The 19,932-nt window shown below is 50.2% G+C and overlaps 1 protein-coding gene across 4 annotated transcripts in view; it reads left to right on the top strand.

Moving 5' to 3' along the window:
• The window catches only part of FLNB (filamin B), a 134,811-nt gene extending 123,904 nt beyond the window's left edge, over window positions 1–10,907 (top strand). For all 4 annotated transcript variants that reach the window (XM_019652807.1, XM_019652806.1, XM_019652805.1 and 1 more), the window contains 5 exons: window positions 280–412; window positions 2,982–3,158; window positions 6,941–7,159; window positions 8,086–8,289; window positions 9,217–10,907. In XM_019652807.1, coding sequence (XP_019508352.1) covers window positions 280–412; window positions 2,982–3,158; window positions 6,941–7,159; window positions 8,086–8,289; window positions 9,217–9,404 — 921 coding nt within the window. In that variant the 3' untranslated portion in view covers window positions 9,405–10,907. The remainder of the gene's footprint in view (window positions 1–279; window positions 413–2,981; window positions 3,159–6,940; window positions 7,160–8,085; window positions 8,290–9,216) is intronic.
• Window positions 10,908–19,932: the final 9,025 nt, after the last annotated feature.

Raw genomic sequence — 19,932 nt, 5'->3', positions numbered from 1 at the left:
GATGTCTCAAGTCTTCAAACCCAGTAACCATCTCTTCCAGCTTGAACCAAAATAGTTTGGGTACGAGACTGTGCAGATGCATATCTCTGCTTTCTTTTATTTAATGCTAGAAATATGGAATGACCCGCCTGCTCTTCTGTTGTTAAATGTTTTGTGGATAAATATGCTGGGCCTATTTATTTGCATGAAAACTGTCCCCAGAGTCCCAGGTCGGGTCATTGTGTGCCACTGAGCAGGAACGCTGAGGCCATAACCCTGTCTGATGTATTAAATTCTTAGGAATCGGGATTAAAGGTTAACCAGCCAGCCTCCTTTGCTATAAGGTTGAATGGGGCAAAAGGAAAGATTGATGCAAAGGTGCACAGCCCCTCTGGAGCCGTGGAGGAATGCCACGTGTCTGAGCTGGAGCCAGGTAAGCAGGAGGCCTGGCATGCAGGGCCCAGGATTTTCCCAGAAACTTTTCTGCAAACGTGCACCTCGAAAGACGACCAATAAGCCTTCACATTCCCTTTCTGTTGTTGCCAGACGTTGTTTATAAATTAGGGTATAAACATTATCAGGGACAGGGAGACACTTTGGGATTTAACATCCATTCTTTTTCTTCTTCTTCCCCGCCTCCTCCTTTTTTTACAAATGCTGCTTTATTTTCTATTGTTTTTTTAGTTTCCTTTCACATTACGGTCATTATGATTTTCTCTCATATTTTAACAAAATCTTAACAGATTTTTAATGTTGACCTTATGACATGAGTAAGTATACTTTGACCTTACTTTGCTCTGAGGGAAAGGTCAATTGATGTTCATCTCTAAATTTAAATTTAAAAGAGAATCTGGGTCTCCAGGATGCCTACTAGCATAAGATTTTCTTGCCTGCTGCCTTGCTGTATGGGCTTCTCTGATGCCAATCTACTTTAATGAGACATTTTGCCAGTGAACATTTATTAAAGAATCAGGAAGGTAAGGCTGAGCAAGAGATTCCTGCCCTCAAAGCAGAACTCAGAGTTGAGTGAGGACCTGGCCACAACCTTGCAGTACACTAGTGAGGACCCCAGGTGATCTCGGAGACCACAGGAGGATTGAGAGCCAAATAGTAAAGATGGTTAGAGCAGGAGAGAAAAACAGTTCTTGCCTTGGCAAGGTCAGCAGGGCTTCTCAGAGGAGGTGACATTGACTTTGGGCCCTAATGCATGAGAAAGACCCCGGTGATCACTGTGCTCTTATAGGGCCTTTGCTGTGTGCCCTGCTCTGAGTACAGTGAGGGCAGAGATCACAGACCTGGGTTAGCATTTAGACATCTTTCTCCCACTGGGCAGAAAAGGAAAGGGCAGCAAGGAGCCTCAGAAGGAACAAATGTCGGGGGTGGGTGCCCTGATCAGATCTTGGTTTAAGTCTGACCACATCATAGAGAATGTGCTGGAACATCTGTAAGGCAGAGTGATGCTCCCAGAATGGTCCATTTGAGAAAACCATATTAGTCAACAGCGTTGGAAATGGAGAGGAAGGACTTGAGGCCAGAGAATATGACACTTGGTGACCAATTGGCCACTGGGAATGCAAATGAATTCAGACTGGTCAAGGCCTTATAAGGCCCTTACAAGGCCTTCTAGGGAGTTTTGAAGTGTCTCCCAGATATCCAAATAAGGATGTTTAATAGATCTCTATAGCCACTGGGATTTAGCCAACAAGTGAGGTTTGGTATCTGAGACTACTAGTATGCCACACATAGGATGCTGTTGGTTGCATATTACTAAACACCCAACTGAATCCAACTCACATAAGGGGTCCATTACATACAATAAAGGGATCCGTTAATTCTCATAACTGGAAAACTTCAGGATCTAAGGCAGGCTTCAGCAACAATCAGCCATTCAGCTGTGTCCTCCAAGGCCCCAAACATCTCTGCTTTTTCTTCTGCTTTTTGAGCCTCACTCTGAGACTGGCCTTCCTCTTGGTGACAAGACGGCTGCAGCAGCCCCAGATTTCCCATCTTCATACCCGTCAAATCAACAGAGACATCCTCTCCTCAAGAATCTTTCTCAGAAGTCTAAGATGCTCTTTTTCCAGCAAACCTTCCCTCCTGTCTCACTGAACACATACTTCTTGTGGCTAAATACCATATGCTAATTGATGGCTTGGGGAAAGAGGGATCCCCCTGCCCCCATTAGCTTGATCCAATCAAGGACCATACCTAGATGTGGGAGTGCGGTCACCTTCCCCTGAAGCACATTGGCTTTAACAGAGAAGGGGTGGGTACCCAGCTAGGGACTGTTGGGGAAAGTGCAGTGTTGAAGGGTATGGGGCGGGCAGCTGCATGCAGAGGTTCACCTCTGGAGAGAGTACCAGAAGAGAAAGAAAAGAGGGTTTGGGTGGAGCATTGGGGAACAAAAATTCTGAAGGGGGTGAAGGGAACAAGGAGCCAGGGAGAGGCTGAGAGCCTGACTAGAGGGAGGAGGAGAAAATGCTATCTGCATCCCAGGTGGGACTTCTGCAAGAGGAAGGAAGGGGTGGACAGCTGGTTCATGATGGATGGATATCCTACGTGTCCACTGCAGTTAACAGATCACCTTGCCACATGCTGTGACTCAAATTCATAGTGAGAAACCTGGCTGTTACCCTGTGGGGCAGTTACTAGCTTGGAACTTCACCCAGTTGGAACCATTGCTTTCCCCTTCCAGTGGCCAAATAGAGAAACTTTGCAAAATGTGAGCTTTTCATAAAGGAAGTGTTCTTCTGAGACAGAGGCCACAGAAGATGAAACAGAACTTGAGATGTGGATGCATTTCCCAAAGTGCTGACTGAGGACACACAAGTAGGCCCATCTAGTTTTGAAATCCAATGTGTCGCATGCCAGACTCCCAGTAGCACCATTGTCTTATGAAAGATTTGAAACGGGCCACGGGGCCACGTGAGGATAGCTTCCTGTCCTAAGTCAGCGGTGTCCATTTGCCTGGTGTTACCCTATGCCTTTGCTCACTCTCCTAGATAAGTACGCTGTTCGCTTCATCCCTCACGAGAATGGAGTCCACACGATTGATGTCAAGTTCAATGGGAGCCACGTGGTTGGAAGCCCCTTCAAAGTGCGCGTTGGAGAGCCCGGGCAAGCAGGGAACCCGGCCCTGGTGTCCGCCTACGGCACAGGGCTTGAGGGGGGCACCACAGGTAACACGCCCCCTCCTCCTCTCATCTTCAACTGAGTCAGCTCCAGGGACAGAGCCAGATGGCAGTCTCCGAGCCTCGTATACGCTGTTCCCCTGGGACACTGGGATAACGTACACTTGGGAGGCTCTCACACTTCATGACTGTTGGTTTTGTTTCAGCTCTTCGTTCGCCGAGTTCCTTGACTTTAGGGCTGGGATGCTCACTGATAGTGAGGAAATATGGCCAAGTATCATTCATTTTGAGGGTTTCTTTGCCTGTACAGAATTCATGATGCATGTCACGGGCCTCCTGGGATGTCCCCTCCCTGTTAGTGTCTTTAATGGTCCCCAGGCCCTCAGAAACACATTGAATCAGCAGTAAGACCTGTCACGGTCTGTCTCCTTCTCCTTTCATTCTCTGATCCTAATGGAGGAGGAGAAAAGATCGAAACAGGTGAAGAATTCTGAAGTTTTTGGACTCATTACAATTTGTTTTTAACCTTAGCCACAGATGGAACACATTTAATTGTGAAAAATATAGACAGCAACGATATATATCAAGTGAAACTCACTCCATCTCTTTGCGTCTCCTTCCTCCGTGTGGTCCAGGAGGAAACATGGCTAACAGTTAAGGGAGGCCCTTCAGATCGTCTCTGTCAGTCTTCATTCTTGGTCGCTTGGTTGCTTAGCTAGTTGGTTCGTTAGAAAGGTAGACATATACTGTAGTTTTGCTCTTATTTTACGAAAATAATCTTAGTGCACATATTGTTATACAATTTGATCTTTTCACTTGACATCTTAAAAGAACTTTCCATGTCAAATCATACAGATCTACTCCCCTTGTAATGGCTGCAGGTAGTGTTCAGACCAGGACCCTAGAGGTGGGCATTGGGTGATGCCTGGTGCGTCACCATTACGGAGAGTGCCAGGGTGGGGAGCTTGTCCAGTCATGCTTCTCTGCAGGGAAGGTCTGCAGGTGTGGGCTCACTGGGACACGGATTGCATGTGGGCATCACTCTGGGCCCTCAGGAAGGCACCCTGGTCCCGGTTTCTTAAGTCTCTTCTGTGTGCATTTTCTGCTCTTAATCTCCCCCTGCTGCAGTGAGTGGGACAGAGCAGACCCACCTCCCCATGGGCAAGGGGGATGAGTGGCAGTGATTACCTGGGGGTAGTGAATGTCCTAAGGGGCCGAGGGACCCTACCAAGGTGCAGGAGTGACTTGACCGGCCAGTGTGCCACCCTGGGACTCTGGCCAAACAGTGGCCTTAGCAGAACCACCCATGGGGGTGTGTGAGTGCTTCCAGACTCCCCTGGCCCATCTGGCTCCACACTGTATTCTGGGCCAGCAGTTTGTCCTCTGTAAAGGACACGGTATGGTTTCACCCTGGGCAATGTCCATTTTATAGATGAGGAAAGAGACTCGGAAAGGTTGAGTCATTCACCAAAGCTTAGCTGGGAGAGGGAAGAACCAGAATTCAGTCCAGGCCCTTAACCCCTGAGTTTTGCTGCCTCCCCAAATGTCCAGCTCACCCAAGGGCAGTGACTGCACCCCTGGCCCACTTTGTATGGGGTCCTAAGCTAGGACTCCTGCCCTTCCAGCTACCCTGGAATGGTTTCTAGGCAATAGTGTATGCATTTGGCCCCTGGCAAGCCACCTACTGTGGAAACCCAGGTGGGGTTCTCCTGGTACTTGGCGCCACAGCAGGCCTTGGTCCAGGCCCTGCAGCAGCCACTGAGGTCTTCTGCAGCTGCCAGCAGCCACCTCACCCTCCTGCTGGGTCACACCTGCTGTACCTGGGGCCTCTTGCACTTCCTCTTGGCTGTTCACAGGCCTTCTCAGGAGCTCAGGTTTCAGGCTGCTGAGCGAAGGAGCTGGTGACTCCAACCAGGAGGGAGAGGTACAGAGCATGCCTGTTTCAAACACTGTGTAAATATTGCTCTTGTCAAGGGGAAGGCGTCTTGTTTTCCTAGAACCTCCTGCTTCTAAGCCTTTTCCCAAATATCCATCCCAAGATTACACAGCTGCAGTGTGCATGTAATGAAAAGGTATCTGTGTGCGGCTGCTGGAGGGCCTGGCATCCTGACCTTCAGAACAAAGCAAACTTCCCTGTGTTTTTATGGGTGGACTTGCTGTATCTCTTGGCTCGAGCTTTAAATGGTCCATTCTGCAGGTTTTGGAACAGGAGCATGTGGAGAATTTGGGGTGGGACTCTGCTGCAGAGGGGTTAGAGGTCAGGAATTAGACCTGAGAGTTCCAGACCCTCTGGCTGGAGGAGCAGTTTTCCTGATGAAATGCTCCAGGAACCCCAGTACCCACGCGGTGTCGCCTAAGAGCCTTCTTTCCTCCTTTAGCCCTCGCCCACCTTAAAGATGGAGTAGGGCTGCATTAAACATGATTACACCCCCAGGAACTCAGCTGCACACACATGGCGGCTTTGGGGTAGACAGCCAGCTGCTGCCTGAAGGTCCTCTAGGTTGCACGGTTTAGACACAAGGTTGAAATAATGGGGTGGGGGTGGGGGGGTAGGGAGTGCTGGGCCAAGAGCCTCGGGAGCTTCCAGAAACAGCTGGGTTGTGTTTGGGGGTTACATGATAGCAGCTCCTTTGTTTTATTGATAACCAGAACAATAATTCTTTCTGTGCCCTGCGAGCTATAATTAAACCAAAATAGTTCCCAGCTGGGGCATGCCCAGGGCTCTGGAAAAAGCACAGCCCTGCGTGAGGTTGCTATGCCAGGGACGCCCCCATAGAGGGCACTATAGCAGACCTATAGCTAGTGCCTGAGCCCCCAAGTGGCCCTCACTGACCACCTCATCCTCCTCTGGACAGGAAAGAGACCTGAGAGAGTGCGGGCTTTTGCAGGGCATTGGGCTTAGGCAGGAATGCCACCGTGGTCATTGGTTGGCACTCTCTTTTGGCCCAGCTTTCCTTTTGTCACAAGACAGATGTTTGTGCCAGAGGCTCTCACAGGCCGGGCAAGAGGCTGGGTGTCCTGGGGTTGCAGTTAGGCCTCAGAGGCAGCCACACTGCCCATCTAGTGCCCAGGAGGTGGGCCTGGGCTCCGGAGCTCTGCAGACTTGTTCAGACCCCAACTCTGCCACTTCCTTGTTTGTAGCTCTGACTGGCAAGTGGCTGAACCACCCTGAGCCTCAGTGTCATTTATTAAAGGGGAATCACTGGGCACATAAAATGATGCTTAGCACGGGATCTAGAGCCTGAGTGCTGCAATTAGCAGCTGCTGCTGTGTTGGTCCTGTTCTCGTTACTGGTATTCATGGCAAGGGGGAGCGTGCTGGCAGATCTAGCAGCTGTGCCAGTCTCCAGCGTGGTGTCTGGGGCAGCGAGCCTGAGGAGGAAGGAGAAGACACTGGGACTTCTCGGCTTCTCCAGTTCCCCTCAGAGGAGAAAGGAAAGGTCAGAGGTGCCCACGCTCCTACAGCCCCTGGAGGCAGAGCTGGGCCCTGGCAGCTGAAGCAGCACTTTGGGCTCACAATGACCACTCGGCCTTCTCGCCCTCAGCCACAACTCATGCCCAGAGGAGAGAACAGGGTGTCCAGGCAGTTGGTGCTGGTGGGCGAAATGTCAGCCACACTCCTGCCTGGGCCATGGAAAGGGAGTTACCACCCCCAGAGCCTGAGGTTCTGTGTTCTAGGGGCTCAAAGTTAGTACCGATAGGTTCCCTTTGTGAGGGAACCTGTGTGTGTCCCCCAACTGCTTCAGTGCCACCAAGAAAGCTCCCCAAATGATACCCCCTCATCTCTCCAAACCATCAATGTGATATTTATTTCCTCTTCTGTAATCCCAGGTATCCAGTCTGAATTTTTCATCAACACCACCCGAGCGGGTCCGGGGACATTATCCGTTACCATCGAAGGCCCATCCAAGGTTAAAATGGATTGTCAGGAAACCCCAGAAGGGTACAAAGTCATGTACACCCCCATGGCCCCTGGAAACTACCTGATTGGCGTCAAATATGGTGGGCCCAACCACATCATGGGCAGTCCTTTCAAGGCAAAGGTGACAGGTAACCAAACACTTTTGAAATTATTTTTTCCCCTTGTCAGATTATCACCAGAGCTGTTTGGTAGTCGAAACTGGATGATTTTAGATATGTTGAATCTACTTTGAATCTGGATTGTAGAGAAATGGTAGGACATGTCAGAGGGGAGTGTATGTTCGAGGCTTGCAAAATAAGTAGGCAGGGCAGGAGTGTACAAGTTGAAAAAGTGTGTTGGATGGTTTCTGTCTCTACCAGGAAAGAAGAACTGTTTATATATTTGAAATCTTACATAAGTGTTTAGATCAGGGCCTGAAAAAAAATCCCCTCTTTTCTAACCTTCACTTTTAAAATAATCAAAAGTTTTTATTCAGTTTATAAAAACGTGCCTCCTTCAGAACACTGGAAATAATACCAAAGAGTAAAGCCACCTCACGTTCCCCACCCAAGGGAACCACCATAAATATTGTGGTGAATTCCTTCTGCATGTCTCTCTCTGCTTGGTTCACTGTTAGATAAGTAATATAGATAGGTTCATTGCAGAAAAATTAAAAATTCAGATAGAAAAATCATCTTCTCGCGTGCAGAATCATTTTTGTTATTTTTTATATGTCCTCCCAAATGTCTACACTGCTTATTCATAATGCGTCATGTAAATGGAAGGTGTGGATTCTACAGGTGCCATGTGGTTATATGGAGGGATTGCTAAGGCTTGTCAGCCAAGACTAGACTCTTCCATTTGCCCAGAAAGCCAGAACCTAGCGGTGTGGGGTGAGACCCCAGGGAGTTTAGAAGACATGGGTGTGAGATGGGGAGGTGGTGACATTTAGATCCAGGTGTTGGGGATGTGGGGGCACTCCTGGGGCTGCTCCATGGGGCGCTTGCCTCCTCTGGCTGAGAGACCCACTAGGTCCGACCATTCACACGCGCCTCCCTCCCTTCCAATGTCCTAGGCCAGCGTCTGGTCAGCCCTGGCTTGGCCAATGAGACCTCATCCATCCTGGTGGAGTCGGTGACCAGGTCCTCAACGGAGACCTGCTATAGCGCCATCCCCAAGGCCTCCTCAGACGCCAGCAAGGTGACCTCTAAGGGGGCAGGGCTCTCGAAGGCCTTTGTGGGCCAGAAGAGCTCCTTCCTGGTGGACTGCAGCAAAGCTGGTAAGTAGCCTGGCCCTGCTGAAGGTGGATTGGGGGCTGCTGAGCACCCCCTATATACTTTGGTCTTCCCTGCTCTGCTCTGCAGTACCCACCCATTCATGTAACCCAGCGTCTGCAAGTAACCATGTTTGTTACCCTATTCTGCACTTAGTATTTTTAAATGATTTTTCTCTCTTTTGCCTCTTGGTTTTTTTTTCAAATGACCTCAAAATAGATAGGAAATGCGGCGTTATCCTCATTATAGATGAACAAACTGAATCAGTAACCTGGCCTCTTCTCTGCCACTAATTGCTTCAAATTTAATTGCAATTTGAAGTTAGGCATTTATTTGAATGTCAATAGTTAATTGCCTGGGTGCTGGCATCTAGCACATCTGGGCTGGAAATGTGGCTCCACCACGTACTTACCCCTACCTCCCTTCCTTAATAGCCATGTGACCTTGGGAAAGTCACTAAATCTCTTGCTAAAAGTCAGCTTCCTCTTGTCTAAAATGGGAGGGATAATAGTACCTTCAGCAAGGTTCTTATGAGAACAAATGAGGTCAAAATAACAGCTACATAGATAGCCCTTTCTATGTGCAAAGGGCTTCACATATAATAACTCCTCTCAGCCTCACAATGAGCCGTGAGGTAAGTGCTAGTGTCATCCCCTATTTACAGATGAGGAAGCTAAGACAGGGGGAGGTGAAGTTCCATGTCCATGGTCACTTGGCCAGGATGTGGCAGGGCAGGGATTTCAACCCACACTGTCAGGCTCTATGAGTCTTGCTCATAATCATCAAGCTCTTCCACCTCTCGGGTGGAAGCATCACTATAGAAGCTCAGCAGGCAGTAACTGGTATCATTCCTTTGGCTCCCACATCTCCTCCTCTTCCTCTACCTTCTGGGATGCATCCTCACGAAATAACCACTTTCCTCTGCCTCCCAGGTTCCAACATGCTGCTGATTGGGGTCCATGGTCCCACCACCCCCTGCGAAGAGGTCTCCATGAAGCATGTGGGCAATCAACAATACAACGTCACATATGTCGTCAAGGAGAAGGGGGATTATGTTCTGGCTGTGAAGTGGGGAGAGGAACACATTCCTGGCAGCCCCTTCCACGTCACGGTGCCGTAAAACAGTTCTCGTCCAATCCTGGAAGGAGTTCTGGTGGTTGCTTTTGTTGCTTGTTTGTAACTTGTTTTTTACCATGTCCTCCGGCCTCTCTGTGGGTCTGAAACTCCATTCCCAAAACATTGCCATTCTGAAGTGCCTTCAGAAAGAAGTCCTAGACTTGACTCTTGAGGGATGTGTTGGGGGGCTCTTAAGAAATGAGAACTTATTCAGTGGACTGAGCAAATCGGAATTTGGGACACAGATCCCTCCCTTGCAGACAGATCAAGAGCACAGGCAAGGCTGATTGTGTAAAAAGTGAAATTGCCTACCAATTTATGAAACAGGACTGGGAGGAGGAGGGGCAAGGAAAAAGAGACCGAGTTTAGGTTGTCATTTAGAAAAGAAGATGGCTTAAAACCAGCTTCATCTTTTCCAGCGTCCATGTTACTTAAGGAAAGGCTATTAGGTGGACAGCATTGTTTTAACACTAATTTCCAGCCCCGTCCTGCTCTGTGGCATTTCCCATCTCGAAGGGCAGAGTGTACATGGTGGCAGACTGGCCTGACCGTCTTCCTGTTGCCTCTCCCCTCGTTCTGCTGATTATTTCCCTGCAAAGTCAGTACACGTGACCATCTTGGCAGCCATGGTTTTGCTCTTGTTTTTAAAATCTGTTTCAGTCGGTGGGTCTGCAGAAATTTTGCAGTGGTAAGCAGCTCCCCCAACACTTGCCAAAGATCCCTTTTATGACCAACACTAGCCCTTGTTCTGAATACACGCTCCAGCCACTCATCAGTCTGATGAGCCTTACCATCATGTTCAAAGTGACCGCAGGGGCGTCCATGTGTTAGTGGGGGCCTTGGAGACCATGCGACATAACATTCCACACCCATCCTGGTCCGTCTCGGGGGTCACTTTTTCTGGACAATGTTATATATAGATAGGAAAGAACGAAATTCTTGCTGACCTTTGGCCTGAAAAGAAATGGTTGAGGAGGTGGGAAGGACGGCAGCTCATCGGCGGTCCTTTACTATTCAGCAGAAATAGTAAAAGCAACATAACCGATGGTGGCTGTGTATTTGGTCCTGACCACCTGTCCTCTGAGGCTGTTTGGAAAGCAGTATGCAGATGCAAAATTCCAAAACGGGTGTGAGGCATTTTGTACACCTTCCTGCAGACCAACTTTGGAATGTTACAGCATTCAAGGACTCTGCAAGGCCCAGGTGTGCAGTGTGGTCGAGGCAGACAGACCTTTTTGATGTGCTGCTCAGTCCTGAGGAAGTGGCTGTTGTTGAGATTGCCTCTGTAGGTGGGATAGGGGACCAGGTAGGTCACCTTCACCAAAGTGTAGCCACTGGGGGTGAGTGTTGGCAAAAGCCCACTGTTAGAAGCTGGAGTGGCCCGGAGCCTAATGTGAAAGGAACACAGGCCTTGGAAACTGGGATATGGAAGCAAAACTGGAATCAAATGCCGACTGTAAATTGTATCTTATAACTTATTAAATAAAATGTTTGCTCCTTAAAGCTGCCCTGGTGTTCCTGGATGTGTCATTTTTGAATAAATGGTTCGAGTCTTTGACCAGCTCTTCCAGTCCCTGGCTGGAAAGACACAGATTAGGAACCTCTTTTGACTGTGAGCCTTGCCTCTTTTTGCAGGGGGATGTCTTGCTTCTCTTGTGAGCCTTTATCCAGACAGGGCCAGCCTGAGGGTGAGGGGCACTGGGAGGGTGGTGCGTGGGCCCCGACAGCCTCTTGGAGAGGTTTGCTGGGGCGTGCCCTCGATATGAGTCCCACATGTGAAACCCACCTCAGTGAAGGCTGAGGTTTCAGAGAGAGAGACAGGGAGACAAAGCCTTTTCCCCAATTACACAGTAAACTCCTTTTAGTTACCTGTCATCCCACTGCCCTTGGTTACAGTCTTCCCCTCCCTTCTCTCTTCCTCTGCTGCTCTTTCTTGCCAGGAAAAGCTTCTGCTTGCTTCATGCTTAGGATGTATGCGTACCTAGCCCTTCTCCTCCTCACCCTCACAGCACTGCTATGACACCATGTCACAGTGACACTAACTCAGGTGCTGCAATGACATGTTAGCAGTCTCAAAGCTCACTTGGGGCAGACCCTGGGCCCAACCTTTTTGTCCTCCAGAGGGGGAGCTCTACCTCCCTGATTATACCACCACAGGTGCAGGAGCGCAGCGCAGAAGGGACCCAGGAGGCCCCATAAACCCCTGCTAGTTGCCATAGTAATGGTAAGTCCCAGCTGCATACACACTCCCTGCTCCTCTCCCACCACACCCTCCATTGGGGGTGAGGGGTGGAGGGAAAGGCAGGGAAGGGAGACTAGAACCTTCTGTGTGTCTCTTCCTGATACCTGGTTGTTGATCAGGGTGGCTATTTGTTTAACTCTGAGAGGTGGGAGGGAGGTTAGAGGAAAGGAGGTTTTCTCCCGCTCCTTTTGGAGGGAGCGCTCTTATTGGTGGTTCTGCACCATGAATGACTGTTACTCGACTCACAGCAAGGTCCGAGGGTGTTGAGGAGTGCTGGCTTTGCCCAGTGGGGTCTGCACAGGCCTCAGCCATTGGTGTCTATACCTTGTTGAGGCCTGGCTAGTTTCTGAGGAGGTAGCATCTGTAAGTTACCGATGTGGACTTTAGCATCAGGTACCTCAGGGCTTAAACACTGGCTCAGCCGTTCACTAGCTTTGTGGCCTTGGGGAGTTGCTTCACCTCTCAGAGCGAGCCTCCCTCAGGGTGGTTGTCAGGATCACATGAAGTCCCCTGGGAGCTGGGAGTCTCAGCCACTGCTATCTGATCAACACACTGCTGGAGGTGACGTACTAGGGCTGCTTGCTAGCATTTGGGACTGCAACTGGCGATCTTCTACCAGTGATATTAAAGACATCTCGGTGAAACCTGTGTGCCTCGCCACTGGTCAAGGGCCAGAGCCACAGGGCAACTCTTATCTGTACCTGGACTTGCTGCTATGGAAACCAGCCCTTGTTTGTACAAACACGTTGAAAACTGAAACTTAACCGTGGACAAGCCAGGTGCCAGATCCTTTCTGACTTTCACTGGTTGACTTTGCCCCTTTGCTACCAGGAGCTGGCTGGACCATCGCTCTTTAGTGGTCGATGGAGATTAGGCAGACAGCTGCTGGCAGCTGCCTTGCAGAGATCCTCAACCCAGTGGAGGCCCTGCCGCCTTCCAAGCCCAGATGCCTGCCTCTGCCTCATCACGTTTCCCTCTGCAACCCAGGGAAGCACTCAGCGATGCTGCCAAGAAGGAAACATTTCATTAACGTGGCTCTGTTTCCAACGCACTTATAAACACTTGGGCCCTTGACCACATGTCTAGTCTTAAGACTTCAAAGGGGACTTGAAGGCCACGTTTTGATAAGTTTGGTATAAAATGAGTCAGGCACATAGGGATTTAATTTCCCTTGAAAATTGCACAGCCTGAAAAATTAGCAGAATAAAGGTTAATGGCAAAACGAGTGCTCAAGCCTTGTCAGCTCCCGCCCCGCCCCCCTTTGTATTTAAAATGGGGGACAAGGTCGTTAATTTAAGTGCCCTTTGGCCTTCGTGCTGGGCCTGATGGAAGTAGGTCTGGGAAAGGAATGAAATCTGTCCAAGTCTCCATGGCCTTGGAGGGGACGGGGCTTTGTAATCAGAGTATTCCACTAATGAAAACCCCCAGAACACATCTTGTTTAGCTCTTTTTTTTTTTCCTCACAACAGCAAATCATAACTCCAAGAGGGAGTAAAAATGTCACATCGCTCAAGGCAAGCCTGAATTAGATTTTTTCCCCCCTGGCTTTGTCCTAAGGATGCTGCCCAAACACATGGTGGGAGAAATCTTTTCAAACAAAGGGATCCTTTTTGCTTTGTGATAAGGCTTTTTTGTCTGGGCCCCTGAGCCCACAGGAGACCAACTCATGTGCAAGGAATTTAGGGTTGCCTATCCCACACCCCTTCTCTCTTCTTCAAGAATTCTCCAAGCAGGCAGGAGATAGGGAATGTACAGGCCTGACTTGTGGCTCACGTCCAAGGGTGTTTCGCATTTCTGACTTGCTTATCTCCCCAGGACAAAGCTCAAAGGTGAAAGCATCTGCGACCTTTTATTGCTCACATTACTCACCTCCTTCCCAAATCACCAGGACACCTCTCCCTGTTAGTGTGCGTATTCTTAGGGCAAAGCTGATGCTGAACATGGGTGGGGCGATCTCGGAGGAGAAGGAAACCTTGGCAGAAGCATCAAGCTCGGGAAATGCCAGCTTCAGGCCCAGCTATAGCAGCCCATGCAAGTAGCAGCAGAATAACCTAGAGCAGGGGTTGGCAAACTTTTGAGACAGAAGATCCACCAGGGGTCAGCAAATTGCGGCTCATAAGCCACATGCGGCTCTTTGAGTACATACATGTGACTCTGAAGTAAAATTGCAAATGAAAATAAAACTCATAGTTTCATTTATAAAATGTTTAAAGGATAGTCACATAATGGTGATTATGTAAAAATATATTTATGGCTCTCGAATAATTTTTAAATTGTTGTGAGGGACAGGATTGGCTCTGCCAGGGGTCGGCAAACTTTTTGAGACGGAACGTACCCAAAGAGCCGCATGTGGCTCACGAGTCACAATTTGCTGCCCCCTGACATAGTGTGTGAAGAATGCTCTGAAAACTGGGTCAGATGCTGTAGGTTCAGATCTGGATCCCAGTCCCAGCTCTGCTGCTTACCAGCTCAGACTCCCCCAGCAATTACCTTCTCTGCCTCAGTGATCTCACCCGTGAAATGGGAAAATAATGGGAACCTTAAAGTCTAAGATTAATCTAGGAAGATCTCACAACACATCCATCCCCCAACTGGCCGGGGAAACCCCCACCCAGAGGGGCAGCCTGAGTGTTTGAGGGTGACTCAGCTCCCCAAGGTAGAATGAAAGGGGTATCTCAACGAGGGCAAGGGGGGCTTGTGGGAAGCATGGTGGCTAGAAGCATGGTGGTTATAAGCATAGGCCAGTGGATTCAAATTCTGGTCCTGCTATGACCCCTGGCAGAACACCCTCACAGAAAACAGTGCCTCAGTTTCCCCTCCAAATGAAATGGGGTAATAGGACCTCCCCATAGAGTGTCATATACGCATATGACAAGATGCATATAAAGAGCAGATCACAGTGTCCAGTACATGGTAAGTGTTCATAAAATCACTACTGTTGGTGTAAGTTGCCTAAGATGATTCTCCTGCCCCAAGAGCTTAAATGCAGGAGGGGCTACTGTAAGGACACACTAAGTTCTGAGTCCTAGGAGAGGCACTTAGAGACAGAACCACAGGCCTTGGATTGGCGTAGCTTCATCAGTGGGAGTGGATGGGGTGGGCCAATGACAGGACTTGGAACATGGTGGGCTGCTGGTGGCCTGGGGGGGGTGGTGTGTCCAGAAAGGTGGAAGGAGAGTTAAGCGAGTCCCGTGCACTCCCGAGTGCCCCAGCTCACGACCTGGCCTCCCTGCTTTCTGAGTCTCAGTGTCCCCTTTCCGCTTAGCACAGGCCTAGGCTAGGGAAAGGCCTGGGACCTGCCTCCACACCTTCCCAGAGGTTGTTGGATGGGTTTTTAATGAGTTAATAAATCTAGCTTCAGAAAGTTGTCATCATAAAGAACACTTATTAATGCTAGGCACTTAGTCTTATGATTATTCCCATATTTTACAAGGGAGTTTGTCAGAGCTCAGAGAGGTAATAGTCGTCAAGCCTGTGATAAACTGGGAAACCGGAATTTCGGAATTTCGGGGCCATGAAGCTGGGCGCTGCATGCAGAGGCCTGGCACAGGGTGGGCACTCGGCATCCAAAGCGGTTCTCCTTGTGTGCCGTCTGCTGTGCCCCTTGGAAGGCAGCACTTTGGGGGGCGCCTTTCTACACCCTCCCACGCCCCTCCCCTCCTGGGGATGCCTGCCCGCCCCGCCGCGCAGCCCCAGGTCAGCCACGCCAGCTAGGTCTGGTTGTCTGCCTCGTGGGTTGGGAGGACGGCAGTTCGGTTGTCGTCGCAACGGTGACCGCCAGGGGTCGCCTTGGTCACGCGAACTGCGGCACCGAGGCCAGCCCCTGCGGTCAGGAAGGCACTGGGTCTCCGAAAGCCCCGAGGAGGGGTTCACCCACCTCTGCCTTCTCTTCCTCGCGGCACCTGGACTTACCGGCCTGGGGGTGGGGGCGGCCTGGGTCAGCGAGGCTTTCTTGAGTTCTGGGATCAGATCCCACCCCCCCACACACACCCCCGCCAGCTAGGGTCCTGCGCTGTACAGCCAGGCAACCCGTGACTTTCCTCCCTTCCACCTTCCCCACCCACACCGCTGCAACAAAGCTAATGTGAAGCGCCCCTATACATCGTTTCCTTGAGCCTTTTTCTGAGCACCTACTGTCTGCCAGGCAGTGAGTGCATCCAGAGGTACCCTGGAGATATAGATACCGTGTTGAGCAAGACAGGGCGCACAAGTGCATGCTTCATGAGGGCAGGACATTTTGTCATTTTTGTTCACTTGCAGCTCCTGACACATAGAAAGCCCTCAGGGTGGAATGAATGGTATAATACTTAAGCCAGGTCAGGGAACCTGGGTTAAAAGGTGTTTGCACAATTAATCAGGGATCACTGTGAGTGCTCCAAAGGAGATATAAGGTCCAGGCTGTCCCACCTAACCAGCTGGCTCTTAATCTTCCCAAATTTTCCAGACTTCCTCATGGCCCCCATTTTACAGTTGGGGAGACTGAGGCACAGAGGACAGTCTATACAGCTGTGCCTTTTTTTTGCCTTTCAGACTGGGGATCCCAGTCTGCAAGAGTCTTCCCCCACTCTGCTTGGCTAACTCGTGTTCATAGTTGAAGTCTCCTGCAAAGGGCACCTCCTTCAGGAAGCTTTCCTTGACCACACACCCCCGTTCCCTGCCTCCCCCTCTACCCACCCAATTATGAGTCCATCTCCCCTTCTAGACAGTGAAACCCTGAGGGCAGGAAGCATGTGGACTCTGTCCCTCCTCACCTGCCTGTAGTACCTCTCAGTGCCTGGCATAAGGTCAAAAGCAAATGAATGTTTGTTGAATGAATAAATGAGAACACACCCAGCAGAGAGTGAAAAGGCAAGTGGCCCCAGGTCATTGTGGGTAACCTCCTTCTCACTGGTACTCAGCCTTGGAGGGCCCTGGTCAGGGAGGCAGAGGATCTGGGAGGTTGACATTATGGTGCTGCTGGAACACTGGGGGGTCCTCCTCTGCGCCTTCATCGCCTGTGCCTCTCTCGGGGTACCTGTCTCACTCCAAGGTAGAGCTTTGTGTTTGTAATATATGAGTTTTGGAGTCAATCCTAGTGTGACCAAAATGTTGCTGAGCTGTTTCCTCATTTGGAAAAGTGAGGTAAGAGAGCCTGTTAGTAAGTTGCTGTGAGGATTAAGTGAATCCCTCGGTAAACCCCCAGCCCAGGGCCTGGCACAGAGTAGGACCACCACATACTAGCCGTGTGGCCTGGGGCAGACACATCATTTCTCTAAGCCTCAATTTCCCTACCTGCAAAGGAGGCTATGAGAGCCCCAGTAATCGAGGGGGGTGATTTAAAGCATATGGAGCACAGCACAGCAGCTGGTACCAAACAGGTGCTTGTTAAACAGCAGCTGACCCTCATGGAGGACTTCCTTCCTCCGTGCCAGGCACTCCCCAAGTTGTTATACACTGGTCTAACGTCATTGTCTCAGTACTAAGGGTAGTTCCCATGGTTGCCCGGCTGTACGGATGAGGCCACTCAGCTATGGAGTGGCAGAGCTATGTCTGAGGAGTTGGTGTAGAGTCGCCATGGCAACCCCCCAGCCATGTGTCCAGAGCTTCCCCAGTGTGGAGATTGCCTCTCTTTGGACCCCCTTGGGTGCCTGGCGCATAGTAGATGTATATTGGGGTTTGCTGAATGGAATAGAGGCTATGGCACCTGATGCGCCACCCGAGAGAGAAAGGCCTGGGCCCTGAGTCCCTCTGGGACAGAACACGGCCTCCTGCCGGGCACCTTGGATGGGATGGCTGGCTTTTGCTCCTTTTTCCAGCCTAGTCTGTCCTACAGCCTATGGATAGCCCCAAGTCCCCTGAGTACGCAGCCCCTCCTCTCCAGCAGGACCTTGGCAACCCAGCCCTCATTGGCTGCGTGTATCCTTGGAAACTAGACACCAGCTGTGCAAACATAGATGGTAAAACTGTGGGCAGAATGTTTCCAACCTCCCCCTCCTCCTCCCGCTCCCTGCCATGAGGGATCTGTTCACCTCCCAGAACCAAGCCTGCTGGCAGGAGCACATCTGGAAGGTGGCAGCTGCCCGAGTCACCTGGAAGATCAACTATGGCCACAAGTACCCGAAAAAGGGGCCTATGCCCAGGAAGGGGCTCTAGCGGCCCCCTTCAGGTCAGCTCTGGAGGTGGGGCCATTGCCTGCCACCAGCTCCCCCAACAGCAAGGAGGTACGGGTAGGATGGCCAGAGACCAAGGGGGTCCGGGATCAGCTGTCCAGGAAAGTGGGTGTCCAGGGCCCCCTACCCAAAGGAGAAAGAGTCTGGGAGGTCCAAAGAGTAACTCAGGAGCCAGCATGCCAGACCAAACCAGAGAGCTTAGAAATGAGGCAGGTGCCCTCAAGCACCTGCACCTGCTCTTCCAAGGCATCTTCCAGGATGGCCAAGGCCGGGCCTTGTACCTCCAGGAGCAGCATTGGTAGAACCTGGAGAAGTTTCAGTACCCAATCTTGTCATCCTGAAAGTACGGCTGGCACGTGGGAAAGGGCCACCATCATGCCATTCCAGGCCTTTGCAGGCAAGCCCGGCCTCCCTCCCCAGCCTCATGTTTCATCACCCCTCACTCACTAGCACATCCCCCTTGCTTACTGCTCTCCAAGCAGGCCAAGCACCTTCGCGCTTCTCTACCTGGAGTGTTCCTCCTGCCCCTCCCTCTGCTGGTTGACTTTCATATGTCACCTCCTCTGGGAAGTCTGAGAGTCCTCCAGGCAGGTTTGAGTTCACCGTTGTGCTTCTGCAGCTTTTTGAGTCTGCAAAAGCACTGGGCCCACAGTGTCACCATTCCTTGAGTATTCCATCCAGTCTGCGGAGCCCTCTGGGTGCCAGGGCTACTTAGTTAACTTTATTAATGTCCTCCCAGCTCCCAGCTTAGGGCTGCTACTCAATGACTGTGGAATGAATGAACAGATGAACAAATGAATGAATATGGATTAGGGAATGAGACTTCAATTTGGAATCAGGAAGTATGAGTTCGAATCCTGGTTCCACCACTTCCAGGTTGTGTGAGCTCAAACAAGAACCTTAACTTCTCTGGGCCTCAGTTTCCACATCTGAAAAATGGGAATAAATTAGTATCTGCCTTCCTATGTTATGGAGTTTTGGGGAAATCAGATGGGAAAGCACCTTGAGCAGGAATTATCCTTACAATAACCCCATGAGGTGGGTAAGACAGACATTAATTCTTTCAACGTGTAATCATGGGACAGCCTGTAGAGGGAGACCTGGAGTCACTGAATCCTTGCTTTGCCCCCAAATGAGTCAGTGAACCAACAGGCACAGAAAAGTAACTCAGTTTGAAATTAGCAGGCCTGTGCTTGAATTCTGATTCATTCATTCAGTCAGTCAGTCATTCGGTCATTCATTCAACAAATGTTTGTTGAGCATATGTTTGATGTGTGTCAGGCACTTTTTGTCCCTGGGGTACAGTAGAGAATAGGACAGACATGGTCAGTCATGGAGGGCTGACAACAAACAGATTATGATGTCGTGCACAGGAACCACTGGGCATCTTGTTAAAATGTAGGTTCCCATCCAGCAGGTGAGGTCAGGGATGGAGTGAGAGTCTGCATTTCTAACAAGTTCCTGGATGCTGTGATGCTGCTCGTCTGTGGACCACACTTGAGTGTCAAGGCAATAAAAACAGAGAAATGAAGAGAAGATGGAGACTGAGGGATGGCTGTGGTAGACAGATTGGTCAGGGAAGGCCTGCTGGTGAGGCGACATTTGAGCAGAGTCCTGAGTCATATCTACTCCAATGGATTCTTCGGAGAAGAGCCTGACATCATATGCCCAGGGAGTGAGAGGGTGCCCAGTTACATTTGAGTTTCGGGAAACAATTTTTTAGTATAAGTATGTACCAAATATTCATGGGACGTACTTATATTGAAAAACTTATTCATTGCTTATCTGAAATTCAGATGTAATCGATCATCCTGTATTTTATCAGTAACCCAGACGTTGGAGCCTGGGGAGCTGATTCTAAATGGTCCCTGGGTACCAGAGCAGTGCTAGGTTCGGAACTCTCTGCACTTCCTGGTCTTGTGTATCTATTTCCTTGTGTATCTAGTGCCAGGCTTAGGGCTGCTCAGCCAGAGGTACGGGACATGCTGAAAACAGGTGCTGCTTGTTTGGGTTTTGTGAACCTTTGAGAGACTTTAGGAAAGTCCACAGCATGCACCAACACAGGCTGTTCATATGGAAAAGCCTCTGGAAGGAGCTTGGGTGTGCCCGAAAGTTGGGTGGGGCGTGGTCTAAGGGAATCA

This window comes from Hipposideros armiger, unplaced genomic scaffold, assembly GCF_001890085.2.
Source record: "Hipposideros armiger isolate ML-2016 unplaced genomic scaffold, ASM189008v1 scaffold_187, whole genome shotgun sequence".
Lineage (NCBI taxonomy): Eukaryota > Metazoa > Chordata > Mammalia > Chiroptera > Hipposideridae > Hipposideros > Hipposideros armiger.
This window is presented reverse-complemented; position numbering and strand designations above follow the sequence as displayed.